At 42.8% G+C, this 13,003-nt stretch overlaps 2 protein-coding genes across 2 annotated transcripts in view; one reads left to right on the forward strand and one right to left on the reverse strand.

The window, feature by feature from the left end:
• Nucleotides 1-1,666: 1,666 nt before the first annotated feature.
• On the reverse strand, nucleotides 1,667-9,140 carry GID8 (GID complex subunit 8 homolog). Its single transcript, XM_057378305.1, has 5 exons — nucleotides 9,057-9,140; nucleotides 7,757-7,886; nucleotides 6,417-6,613; nucleotides 5,724-5,921; nucleotides 1,667-5,386 (listed from the first exon to the last, which is right to left on the reverse strand). The coding sequence occupies exons 2-5, from the start codon at nucleotides 7,872-7,874 to the stop codon at nucleotides 5,213-5,215; spliced, it is 687 nt and encodes a 228-aa protein (XP_057234288.1). The 5' UTR covers nucleotides 7,875-7,886; nucleotides 9,057-9,140; the 3' UTR covers nucleotides 1,667-5,212.
• Nucleotides 9,141-9,325: 185 nt separating this feature from the next.
• Nucleotides 9,326-13,003, forward strand: part of DIDO1 (death inducer-obliterator 1) — a 50,485-nt gene continuing 46,807 nt past the window's right edge. The window contains exons 1-2 of the mRNA XM_057378303.1: nucleotides 9,326-9,567; nucleotides 10,495-10,623. The gene's annotated coding sequence lies outside the window, so the exon portion shown is untranslated. The remainder of the gene's footprint in view (nucleotides 9,568-10,494; nucleotides 10,624-13,003) is intronic.

Below are 13,003 nucleotides of genomic sequence, written 5' to 3' on the forward strand. Positions count from 1 at the left end.
TCACTCTGCTACTGTGCCCGTTTCCAGAAGAGGGAGCCAAGTCATGGCAAATTACAGCCAAAAATGTAAACSATTGTTCAACGTATTTTGTTTTTTTAAAATTGTGTGTATGTTTGGAGTTAAAGCAAAAGGGGAGATGAGCTCTGATGTAACTACAGAAGTGAAATGCATGTAATAAGCTCAGAAAAGAACTGAAGAGGCTTTGGGCATGGTAGAGTAACCAGAGAYAGAGAAAACTGAATAACTCATACCCAGGTATGAGTGATCCTGTGTTCAGTCTCAGCACTGAGAGGTGCAAACACCTCCAACACTGACACTGCAACACTGAATCACCATTTTAGTGAGTTAGTCAATTTGGAAACCAAGCACAAATTTTCCCTATTTTTGTCCTGAGTGTCACCTCTTCAATTAAGAGCTTGACTAATTTGCCTCTCAGATGAGGAACTACTCTCACTGTCCAAACCAGCTGCAGTTGAAAGAAGTGTTCGAGTGTAACATCTATCACATGCACATAAGTTCAAAGAGTAAAAACWCCGACATAATTCCTTTTACTGCTGTATGATTTTCTGTAAGCAAACATCCCTCCAAGCTGATTAAATGGCAAATGGAATCAGCTCAGAAGACAGGTGCTGACTAAAGAAAATAATCTTACAAAAGAGCATAACCTTCTCTCATTTTTCCTGTGTTCAGCTTAATCTGTCAAAAGATTAAACCAAACAAAAGATTATTGGGTTAATATTTGACCTGACATTTACTATCACTGCAGTTTATCCATACAATGGTGGAATTATTTGAAGATTTCATGAAGTTAAGCACAGATTAAGATCAAATCCTGAAAGGGTGTGAAAGGAGCAATAGGCTCMTAAGTTCCACAAAGGACAATTGTCTCCTGAAAGGACAGTCTGGCTGCAGCTTAAAATCTCCCTAACCCAGAGCAGCTTCAATGCAACTTCTCCACAATAAAGCAAGCACACGTGGGTTTCTACTGCTAAATAATCCAACTTTGCAAAATTGCCAGGCAGCAATACATTGGAAAAGAAGCAAGTTATCAGAGAAGTTGCCAAGTTGAGCCTGCTTGTAAAGGAACAGCAACTTCCATGCAGGAACTCATCCAGGTGGGATAAGGTAGCRGGGTATTACTGGAATGCTCATATAACACAGAAAGCATGACAGAACATGCAGGGCTTTTTGGTCTGAGGTGCCTGAAAGCATTAACATGCAGCCCACCAGTGGTTTGACCAAYTTCATGCTTCATTTAATCATAAGAAGGCAGGAGGCGAGCAGAAAGGAATGAAAACAGTTTGTAGCACCTTGAGATGCCCATGGAGAAGTAGAAATCCTTTTGAGGGTGCTGTTCATGAGCTTTGTGTTGTGTCTCTRCTCAGCTGAGCACACAAAGCACCCAGCAGGGCTGGGGACACCACTGCTCACACAACAGCTACAAACCCTCCTCGTCCCTTTGTGTTAAGGACATCAGAGCAGAAACAATTCCTGACRTGACATGGCTTCTGGAGGGAAGAGATATCTACAGTGCAGGTCAGAACCTGCAGCCTCAAGGCAGATTTAGGGCAAACAGGACTCCATCTCCTGTTCTATTCTGGCTCTCAAGGATGCTCTCAGCTGTGGCTGACAGCAGTAGAACCATTTCCCGTGAAGACACAACACACAGGGATCCAACTCCATTTAATGAGCTTTGTAACCCACTTGGACACAAGGTGGTTTGAAATAAGTCGAACAACACTCAGCTAGTCAAGGATTTTTTTTAAGTAATGCCTTTAAGCTTATACTCAAGCATACAAAGCATAAATTTTACAAATTAAAAACGATAAAATCACCCTGGAATAATGTAGTGGCTTTTCCTGTATTTACAAGGAGTGGAAAGGAGGCAGGAATTATTTTCAATTTTTCTTTTAATGTGGGTGGAAGAAGCTCAAAAGTGTTTCAATGAAATCATCTTAGAGAGAGGTACTTCACCTGGCTTGAAGGTGTATGTTTGCCTCTTCAAAAGTCTTGAGAGGAAATGCTTTACTCAAAATTCTGCTGTTAAGTTTCTGTGCAGCAGCCTCTGCTTTTCCAGCTAAATAAAAATTAAGCAGTTAAGTATTTCTCAAAGTATCACCACAACTTCATCCTCAGCAAAGCCTGTGATCCCCTACCCTTCACAAATCCCTCCTTTGTACAACAGAAGCAGCCACAGCTCAGCATAGATTTGACAGGCATAAACAAAACACGGGAACAGCAAAAACRTTACAGGGAGGTGCTGGCTTTGGGAAAAGGAGGGAGATTTGTAGCCTAATCAAAACACACTTCCTATGCAGCTTTTCTGCAGAGGTATATGACRGGATATTTTACAGTCCAGCTTCTCCACATCCATAGCATCAACGAAAAATTCTAATTTGCTTTCACCAAAGGCAAGGCTGGGGAAGGATGAGTGCACCACCTTTAATGACCAGATCTGTTTGCCAATGTTGAGTTTGGAACAAATATTCTTACAAAAGTTCTTTTCATATTGTTCTAAATTCAGTGGAAACAAAATATGTATTTTTACACTAGAGCAAACTGATCAAAGTGGCATTTAATAGTATTTGTTAAAGTGGTTATCTAACAAAAATGGGTTAACAAAAGCCCATTCATTAGTAGTCACCAAATAAGACACTTCTCATGCATATGACAAAAGTTCATTTGTGTACTGAGACATCTGTTTACTGTGTACAATATTTCCATAATATGTTTCACAGCCCCTACCATTCAAGAATATTTCAAACAGATTATATATTATATTTGTATATGCAAACTATTTTATATACACTAATATAAAGATCCTTAGAAGTACCAATATCACTACCTTTATGCTTTCTCTAAAATGCATAGCTTTCGAATATCTTCTTGCAGTTACCAAAAACTTTACAGATTAAAGCTGCTTATCAATGTGGCATGTTCATTAAAAACAAAGTGAAATAGTTCTAGACTAATTTTATATTAAACCCCTTAAAAAACGTGTTTATTTTTAATGGAAAAAAACAACAAGCTAGTGGAAATTCAAGTAATCTATGCTCAATCATTGCCCAAATACTCTATGGAATTAAGGTAGCGTTCTAGGAGGACAGTGAACTTCTCACCCAGGGCTGTAATACTGCATTTCTCATGGAGAAAAATGCTCATCATGCCACAAAACCACACCACTTTCCACTTGACCCAAGAGAAGCTTTACAGGAGATTCAACAACACAAGTGTCAGAACACAGAGGAAAAGCTGATCAGTTCTACATGAAGAAATTAGAGCTATTCCAGTTTTGTTTCTGCAGTTTGTTATTAAACAAAGTTACATTAACCATACAGTTTCTCACAAACTAAAAGTTATACATGGTTTTCAGACATCAACCGACTTCAAAAAGAAAAAAAAAATAATTAAAAAAAACCCCAAAACAACCAAACCCACAACTGTTAAACGTTTGGTGTTAGAATAACCAGCCTGGGTAAAGGAAAGCCAGACTGCTGCTGTAGCTGGGGGGCTACCGACAGCTTGTTTGTTATATATAAACTTGAAGACCTCCCTAGCACAAATGCCTCAGAGTGGAGAACAGAACGATCAGTAAGAAATGGGAACAAATGATTTTGTCACATCCATCATCTCGCTTAACCTTGGCGCTCTGCATCTCTCACAGCTGCTTCACAAACAATGGCTTCCCCCCCCAAAATAGCTACACAAGTAAACAGTGTTCACAGTAATGCAATCAGTAACAGGTTTTGTTAGTTCCCCTAAGCCAGGTGTATCTGCAAAGCTTTATACAGTTTAATGCGTTAAGTACTCCAGTAAAATTAAGTGAAAACTAAGTTTCATTCTACAGGGTAATACCTACCATACAAGACTAGATTATGTACAGTATGGGACTGGTGTGACAACTGMCAGTGTCTCATGATGTTAAACTGTTTCACTCATCAGCTTGCTCTGTGCTCAGCAAAACTTGATATATAGACCTAAAAATCTAGAGATAGATTTGGCAAGATTAGTGCTTCCTTCCACTGGGTATAAACCAGTGTGCAATGCTGCAATCACTCGACCAGGACATCCCATACCCAGAAGATTACAATTTGTTGACTTGAAAGTCTGGACTTCACATGTAAAACATGAAAACTATAATTCTAACTGGAGTGAGGACAGTCAGTAAACAAATACAGATGAACTGCATCTCTTCAGAAAGGTATGGAAGAAGTGAGAAAATGCAAATTTCTGGTTTTAGACAGCCCTGCTTTGTTTAGCTCAAGGCATAAAAACAGCCCAAGTAGCTCTAAAACTACAATTCTTACTCAGCAAGCATGAAGGCAGATCCTGCACAAGATGATGCATCAGAGGCTTCAACAAGCATCTCTCCCCACCACTTGATTTCCTAACAGAAGTCTTTCAGCTTACAGACATCCAGTGGCCTCTAAAGCTGTAGCAGCCACCTGGAATTGCTGCAAATTAACATAGGGGAGAAAGGCCCCTGTTAAAAAAAACCCTCAAATGCCTCTGGGGCCATTTTGGTCATTCATGAGTATTAAGAAAAAACTTATTTCCATCAATACTCCTCCTGAAAAGATGGGTCACTGATCCATTATGAACACAGCTCTCACCATATAAAGCACCAAGAAGTCAGAAACAAGGAAGAAAAAAAAAAACCAAAACAAAACAAAAGTCCTTAAATTATGATTTACAAGTTTGTACACTATTTCCTAAGCAAAAGGTTGACCTTACTGCAAAGTTTATAGATGAAAACTTGACCAGTTACTTTTAAGGGGAATGTATATCTGGCTATAACTTAAAGGTAGAAAATATTCACTGTTCTATATACACATTTCAAACAGGAGACAGTTAAACTGAACAGTTGCCAATATAACTCCATATTAACTCACTGGCCACTAAACTAGGCATCAGCAGCCAATTAGAAAGCTTGAATTCTGTACTTTTAAAAATGCTATTYTTCCTGTCCTGTTTAATTGTTTTTTTTAAAAATGTATTATAGTGCATAGCCTAAGTCAGACTTCCAAAGAGATACAGCGCCTTTCAATGCAGTTTTTGCAGCATTTAAAAGGGACTTTTCTCCCTTCAAATTAGATGTTCATTGAAAAATCTGAATTGAGTGCTGTACTGTAGTAAAAATATTTCAGTCACAGACTGATATAAATGTATACTGTGCAGTACTAAGATTGTTTGATGTCCATCTGCACACATTTTACTTGGGCTCTTCGATCGTCCCCTTGCTGAGGTCTGTCATTTTGGGGTATTTCATTTTCTTCTGGTCCAGCTCATTCTGAGCCCACAGTAGTAGCTTCAGTAATTTTGCCAACTTGGGTGTTGATTCACGATTTTCATAGTCTAGAACAGCTTGATTAACCTCACTCCATACCTGGAAYAGAAAAACTGGAGTTCAGTGAGTTTTCATATGATGAACACTGCTAAAATCATGCAGACATTGGGAAGATCACACCAAGTGTGCTAATTCTTCAGAAATGGCCAGGACAAAGCTCCACAGACTACAAGCCTGGAGAAAGCAAGGAAGAGAGCYAAGCAGTTGAATACATTTTGAATATATTAACACCCCTTTTTAAAATCTTGCTCAAGAAACACTTCTGTTCTTTTGCATATCACTATATACTTTTTTCCTAAGCATTTAAAAAATATTTGGATTTTATTTTCATAACATACATATAAAAGACCATTAGTTCCCTTTGAGAAAGGACTACCTTCTGTCGCTGCATCATGTTCAGCAAGTCTCCAAATGGTGATTCTTCGGGATTATCAAAGGCAAGCAGAGCMAGCGTGCGCTCCATTTCTGTCAGGCATTCCCTGCTCTCCTCCCCTTGTTCTGCTAATTGGGTCTGAGCAAATTCCAGAGCTGCCTCTGTCTCACGCTGCCGAATCAGTTCAATCAAGTGCTGTTGCTACACATGAAAGATACAGCAATATTAGCCCAACAWATTAACAAATCTCCACTATTTCAAGCCTGTGAGATTCAGACACTGGTGTGTAATTCGAGACAAGCATCTGTAATTTGACAGTTTAAGGTTGATTCTTCTCCATGTGTGAGACAAGGAGCAGCAGCTTGGCTGCACAATCTACTGAAAAAGGAAGGCTGGTGCTTTTACAAAGTTACAGGGTTTGAGAAGATGGGYTACTAAAGGAATTCAGACTAACAGCAACTGGAAGTTGGTAACTCAGAAGTCACTGTTGCAGTTGCAACTTTTCCTGTTAATAACTACGATGATTTCTGCACTGTGCCACAAAGTTTCCCATTGCTACAAAACAATGTCAAGAAGATCCAAAATTGCATCCGTGTTCAGGCACAAAGTCCCCAACATACTCTTAGATCTTCACAATTTTTCCCACTCTCTCAACAAGCACTAAGACAAAGACACAAGTCTGTCACCTGTCCTTACCTGCAAATGAAAGTAGAGATATCTGTTGGTATCCAGCAGCTCTGGATGGAGGCTGTTTATCAATGCAATGGCTTCCTGGATCTGTCCTTTCAAGATCATCTCACGKATTTTTATTCTTTCATCCAGAGTCTCTAAATCCACACTGGGTTCAATACCAGACTCCATCCGAAATTTCTCTGCTGCTTCTTTAAAGCCCTCTGAAATGGAAACATTTTACCTCATCGGATGTATTTTATGAAACACTTTCCCTAAAAGACAACCCATCACCTTAAATAAAAATATCTGAATGCAATATCTTGTGCAATTTGGGGGTTTAAAGTTCAACCAAAAATTGTGAAAAATTCTTATTTATTAWAGAAGTCGTTTACCCAACAGGCATCTTAAGAGTAAATGCTTAATTCATTCTGACCTCATGCACCCTCATTCTCCAGGGATGCAACTTGTAAGCCTTTTTTATACTTAAATAATGTGCTTATAGCAAAAYGGGATTGTAAAAGTCACATTTTCAAAACTTGGGTCCTTTTGCCTTCCTCTCCAGCCCCCAGATCTGTTTACACAGATCCTGCAGTTTTACTGAGAAGAAACAGACGAGAAAAAGTRATTTTGCTTTCTTATACAGTACTTTTTAAGATTACAGCAGCTTTTAAATCCCAGATCTTGCTTTCATAGAAACAAAACTGATTTAAACCACCCACAAAGATGCTCTTCCTTCTACCTAGAGGCTTCACCTATACTCAGTGTAAACAGGGGTGTAGATGGATACAAACACCTCCGCCCTAGCACAGCTTCCTAGGATGGCATGCACCTAATTGCTAGGAACAATTCACAAGGGCTTTGGGTTGTTCCAAGTATAAAGTCAGGCCATGTGCAGAAGGGGTTAATATCCTGGTCTCAAATTATTCTGACAACAGTRCCCTTTCAGAGTTTATCTTTCTGCCCAGTTAAAAACTTGTTTCTGACAGTTGTTTTGTGCAGATTTCAGACTTTTATTTTACAACAGCAACTTATCTCGAGCTGTTTCAACGGCACAAAAAAGGACATCACAGAGAAGCAGGTCATGTTTACAGCATTGCAGAAAACACTTTTTCTCTATTTTTTAGTGGAAGAGTTCAGGTTCATAAATGACATTTGTAATCCACGAGAACTGCTCAGTCTCTCATTCTTTGTCAGTCTGCAGTAAGAGAACACCAGAGCAGCTGGGCTTTGCTMAGAGAAGCCAACAGCAATCACAAAGTCCTCATAATCCTAAATTCCACTCCATCCAGTACCATATTCTACCCCAAACTGTCTCATGAAGTGACACACATGAAGAGCCTCCAGGCATTACCACCCATTTTTACCTGTGACAAGGTAGTTCATGATAAGGCGGTTCATGTCTGCTCTCTGGATATGTAAGTTATTAAGCTTTTCCATCCATTCATCTTTCGTGATTTCATCAGGTTTTTCTGCATAACTCATCCTGGACTCTAACTAAAAAAGAAGAGCATCTCATTTAACACGATTCAAGAAAAAATAAGTTTAATGTGTGTAAGAACTGTGTTACTGCCATCTTTAGAGCTTTCTAAGAGCTCTTTTAAATTAATAATCCAAAAGAGACGCTTTTATCTTAAACCGCAGTTTTGCAATTTTTCCCTCCTTGTTCCTGCACTCTCCCACATATATTTGCCAGGCTCTAAAGCTGCTTTCAGAAGTCTCAGAAAAATCATTAAAATACCATCTTCTTGTACTTACTCTTAAATYCACTTCATATAAATCTTGCATAGAATTTACACAGGACATGCAGCATCACAGTGTGAAACCARTGAATCAGAGTTTGACAGCCGGCCAGAGAGACTGTGACAAACACTTATAGCAATRCCTACGTAAACAGTATTTGCTTTAAATTTCCACCAAAACTTCGGACAGCTCCATATGTTGCACAGCTACMAAACTGTCCATAAATGACCCAGTGTACAACTCGAAGCTTTTCATCAGCTCAGCTTCGCTGTCTCCAGAAGTTCTCCTATCAACGCTACGAAAACGTTATCTGCATTATTTTTCACGATAATATTTTTGTACGGATTGGTAGGCAAAGCACTTCACCAAAGCTGCATTTAACGATTTCTACCTCCAAGTCACGACCACAGAGATAGCGAAAGGGAAGGACAGRCGGCCACAACAGCAACAGGCACCGCCACCCCTGTCAGACAACACGAGCGGCAGCGCTTCTCCTCCTCGCCTCCTCACTGCGAGCCGCTTCCAACAGGTTCTCCCTTCTCTAACCMGGGGCCGAAGCCGCCCCGCACCCGGCAACTCCGACAGCCGGAGCACAACCCGCCCGGGCCCCGATCGCTCCCGGCTCCGCGTTCCGCCGCTCCCAACCGCGCTGGGAAAAAGGAGCTCCCGCCGCCCCGCGCTGCTGCTGCGGCCCGCTCCGAACCGCTGCGGACCCGGCTCCCCCGCCCCGGCCCGGCCCGGCCCTGCTTGGGCCGCAGGAGCGGCTGGGCCACGGGAGCGCTGGGCCCCGCTCGCCACAGGCCCGGTGCCTCCGCAGCAGCCGCGGCGGGCTAGCGCCGGCCGTGCCGCCGGGTCCCGGGCAGGGTGAAGGCCCCGCTCCCGCCGTGCCCCGAGGCCGGCGCGGCCCCCCCGCCGCCATCTTACCGCGCGCGCCCGGGGCCGCTCCGACGCACGAACGCGGGGCCTCCGCCGCCTCCGCCGGGCCGCAGGCGCGCGGGTCTCGCGAGAGCGGCGCTGGCGGCCAATCAGCGCGCGGGGAGCGGGCGAGAACTCGCGGCGGTGCAGCGGGGCCGGGGCGGCGGGGGCGGCCATGGCGGGCGCGGGGCTCTGAGGGACGGACCCGCCTCCTTCTCTTGCCCTGCCCGCCCGCTCCGCGCTCCGCTCACGGCACCGAGCACCGGCCCCGCCGCCAGCCGTTGAAGCAGAGGTTGATCCGGGCCGTGCTCGGCGCGAGGGGCGCAGGAACCGCCGAGTGAGGCGCTGGCGGCTCGTGCGCGGGCGCAGCGGGGTCGGTGGGAGCMGCAGTTCAGGGAGAGGCCGTGGGAGCTGCGGGCTCTGCCAGGGAAACGGCCAGGCCRCGATCTGCGGTATCGGTGTGCAGTCCCGCCGCTTTCCATGTGTGTTGGTTGATAGGCTGGGCTGGAAACTGTCCTGGGTGAGGATTGATGATCTCTGTCAAAAACGGAGTGGCTGCTGAGGCGTTGATGAACCCACCCCGGGGTTTGTGAGTCACTGCAGAAAAGGCAGGAACACACTTTTCACCCGTTGAGCAAGAGGCCAATCCACACGCAGGCAGAGTGGAAGTATTTGATTTAYTTGCAGTTCTGKGCAGAAASGGGTGCTRGGTGGMRAATCCACAAAGCCAAAATACAGCTACCAAAACTTAATATTTATACATTTTAGCAAATGAATTAGTGTTTATTAGCTCCAAATTGATTAAACCGCATGCTCAGTCTTTTGGATCCATCAGTTGTCACGATCTGCCCTGTCCTAATTACCTTTGAACCCAGTCAGCACTGATTTAAGCAGAATTGCTGAATTTGCTTTATCAGTGTCTTCCTTATCYTAGAGTTCTGTCAGATGGCCTTGTGGCTATGAATTCTGCATTGTTTGTGTCCACAGGATACTCCTGTGACTCCGAAGTTGGATTAAAATGCATGACTGCTTTGCTCTTGGGAAACTATYCCAAAACRTGGCTTCATTATGTCACAGTCCTAYAAGAATCTTACAGTAATGAGACCAACATGGAAAGTTGGCTTTTTAGGGGCAAGATGACAACATAGAGATTAAAAGAAACATAAACAACTAAGYGCAGTTTATCGATTTTTTATATGAATTAGAATTTGTTAAATYCTAATTTCAGAGAGGTGTTTTGATGACTAGTATTTGGAGTTTCGTGGAGTGAATCCCCAACCAAAGCTACTAATTCCATGAGAATATGCTTATACTGAAGGGAAGGAATTTACCTAGAATTGGAAGGGGGGAAAATTCTKCAAGCTTGTTCCAGCTAGTAGAGAMGGGTTTRCTTTGTTTATGTGAACATGATTAACCTTCGTTAAAGAAATTTTCTGTGTTCATCTAGTGTTTTTGGAAAATAAGTATCAGGAGCCTTGGAGAATCAAGAATCCTGAAGAGGATTGATACCTGACATGTCTATTTTGTGATGTGCAGAGCTCTGAGGACAGAGGCCTTTTTCCACTAAAAAGAAAAGGTAAAGTTGGATCACAGCCAACAGAAATTAGTCTCTTCTGACTTAATATATATCAATTATCTGATAAATACAACAAAATCACCAGATTGAGGAGGGAAGAGGACTTGCTTGGCCTGCATACATGCTCTTTTCATTTGCTAATCTCCAGTTTTTCCTGACTGCTGGAGTTGGCTCAGAACAGTCAGTGAGGGAAGGGATGAACATAAAACAAGTGTTATATTTATATCTAAGGGCTTTGCATCTTCAAACAGTGGTTAAGGGAAAGGTGGGTGAGAGAGCAGAAGTGACATCCGAGATCTGGGGAACACCTCACAATGGTGATGTCTTAGTGTCTGTCACAAGGTTTTATGGGTCACACGTAACAACCCTTGTATGACTCACTACAAATATATCTGAGGCCAATTTTAGAAACTCAATGTTTATAAAAACATTAACTACAGAAGCCCAAGGGATGAATAAGTAAAGACATGTAAGCTGCAGAGGAAAATCAGTGTACTGACCACCCAAAAGATTTTGGAAGGAAGTGAAAAATGTTAGTTAAGGAGAGTTRRTGCTGAGGGATTTGTAGGTATCTCAGCWTAAGCTTCTCTGGTGTCTAAGARGRAGAGACAGGTCAGGTGATTATTATACTGTTTTAGAAGCTGATTGATGGTTATTAATCCCTGCTGGGATTTCCTAGCAGAGTGTTCATTTCAAACAATGAAAATGTTTGAAAGGAAACAAACATTTGTTTGAGAGGAAAGTGAAACAAAACTCACATTGTAGCCAAAAAAGCTCTTTCTGCTTTGCTGCCCGGATGATATGTATTGAGACCAGTAACCCAAGAGTAAATTCCACAAATTAAAGGATATTAGGTGCTAACAGGACAAGAATTAGGAAGGCAACAAGACAGGGAAAGAATTGAGGTGCTGATTGTGAAGGTGTTATGTTTAATCAGCAAAGATAGATCCTCTGACTGGCTTTAACACAAAGGTGTAGAGATTTTGTGGTTGAAAGTGTAGTGTGCTCAGGTGGCATTCACTGGGTGTGCAAATTGCATCATCATTCAAGTGGTGTAAGCCTCTTACTAAATGTGTGTAAGAGGAATTTAATACTTGTTGCACTGCAGGATTCCTTGTGGCAGGCATCCCCTGGTCACTGCTGGTGTGCAGTTCCTTGTTTGGCATATTCCCTTTCCGTTGGTGTGTAATTTCTGGGTTTGTGCACTCCCTAGATGCTAAATTTATCAACTAAAAATATATTAATTAGTTTTTTCCCAGAGCATAAATCACAGTGCAGCTTCATCTACCAAACCCTTAGGTATTTCTCCTCCATGTSATTTCATTTATTGCAGCTCTGTAGCTGCAGAACAAAATCTGAATTCCAGCTTGCCCGTAATTGTGGTGTTTTGTACTTTAGCACAGGAATCTGTTGTGGTTTTTTACCTGTTGGTGTTCCTGGTCAAAGTAAGCATTAAAATTACCGTTTTGTAGGTGGAGAAATAGACYTACTGTGGTATAGCAGCTTTTCCTTTGTTATCCTTTATTATCCTTTTGCCACCAGAAGTCTCATGAGTCCTAAAAGTTGTAACCAAATTACTTGACTGAATCCTGTAATTCTGTAGAATTATTCCTAAGTATGGGGTATTTTCCTCATCTATTCATTCCTTAATCTCAGTAAATATTGTACCTGTCTGGAGTCCACCTAAAATCTATGTTATCAACCCATGAGGAMAAATGTGGAGGGTCAGGGTAATTAAAGAGCCAAACCTCACACCTCAGTTGTCTAAAGGCTCTTCAGGTGCCCAGGTCAGGAATCTCTGTATGGCCTTGAGGATGTGCTGTGCCTTGGGATCCCTCAGTAACTGTGAAGTGTGGATGTTTCTGAGTGCCGATGTCCCAAAAAGTGACAGAAGGAACAAAACACGTAAATGGAAGTTAACTTTCTGTGCTTGTAGCAGCTTGGATCCTGGAGTGATTTTTGAGTAGCTTAATCATTGATAAAGGATGTGTCCTGTGAAGGCTCCATGTGTTGAATGAGCAGATTCAGAGAACATTCTGCTCTCAGCACTCTGTAACTTGGAGCCAGAGGAAGGCATTACAGCAGCAATTTGCCGAACAGGTGGAGCTGAATAGAAAAGCCAAAGCAAGCCCCAGTGGAATGCGTACAGGTGGGGAGCACAGCTGCTGTGTGCAGGTGGTTGTGCAGCAGCAGCCTGGCTCCTGTGCCGTGTTCCTCCCGTGCCCGTCCACCCTTACGAATCATGACTAAAGCTGCCGTTCCGGGGGTGCGAGAAGAGGAGCGGGAGCGGCCCTGAGAGTGCCCCGAGGGGCGCGGGGAGCGAGCGCAGAACGGGCTCAGGGCAGGGCTGTGCGAGGAGCGGCCGCCATGGCGCGGGGAG

This window comes from Malurus melanocephalus, unplaced genomic scaffold, assembly GCF_030028575.1.
Source record: "Malurus melanocephalus ecotype Western Australia unplaced genomic scaffold, MMel_1.1 scaffold_353, whole genome shotgun sequence".
NCBI lineage: Eukaryota > Metazoa > Chordata > Aves > Passeriformes > Maluridae > Malurus > Malurus melanocephalus.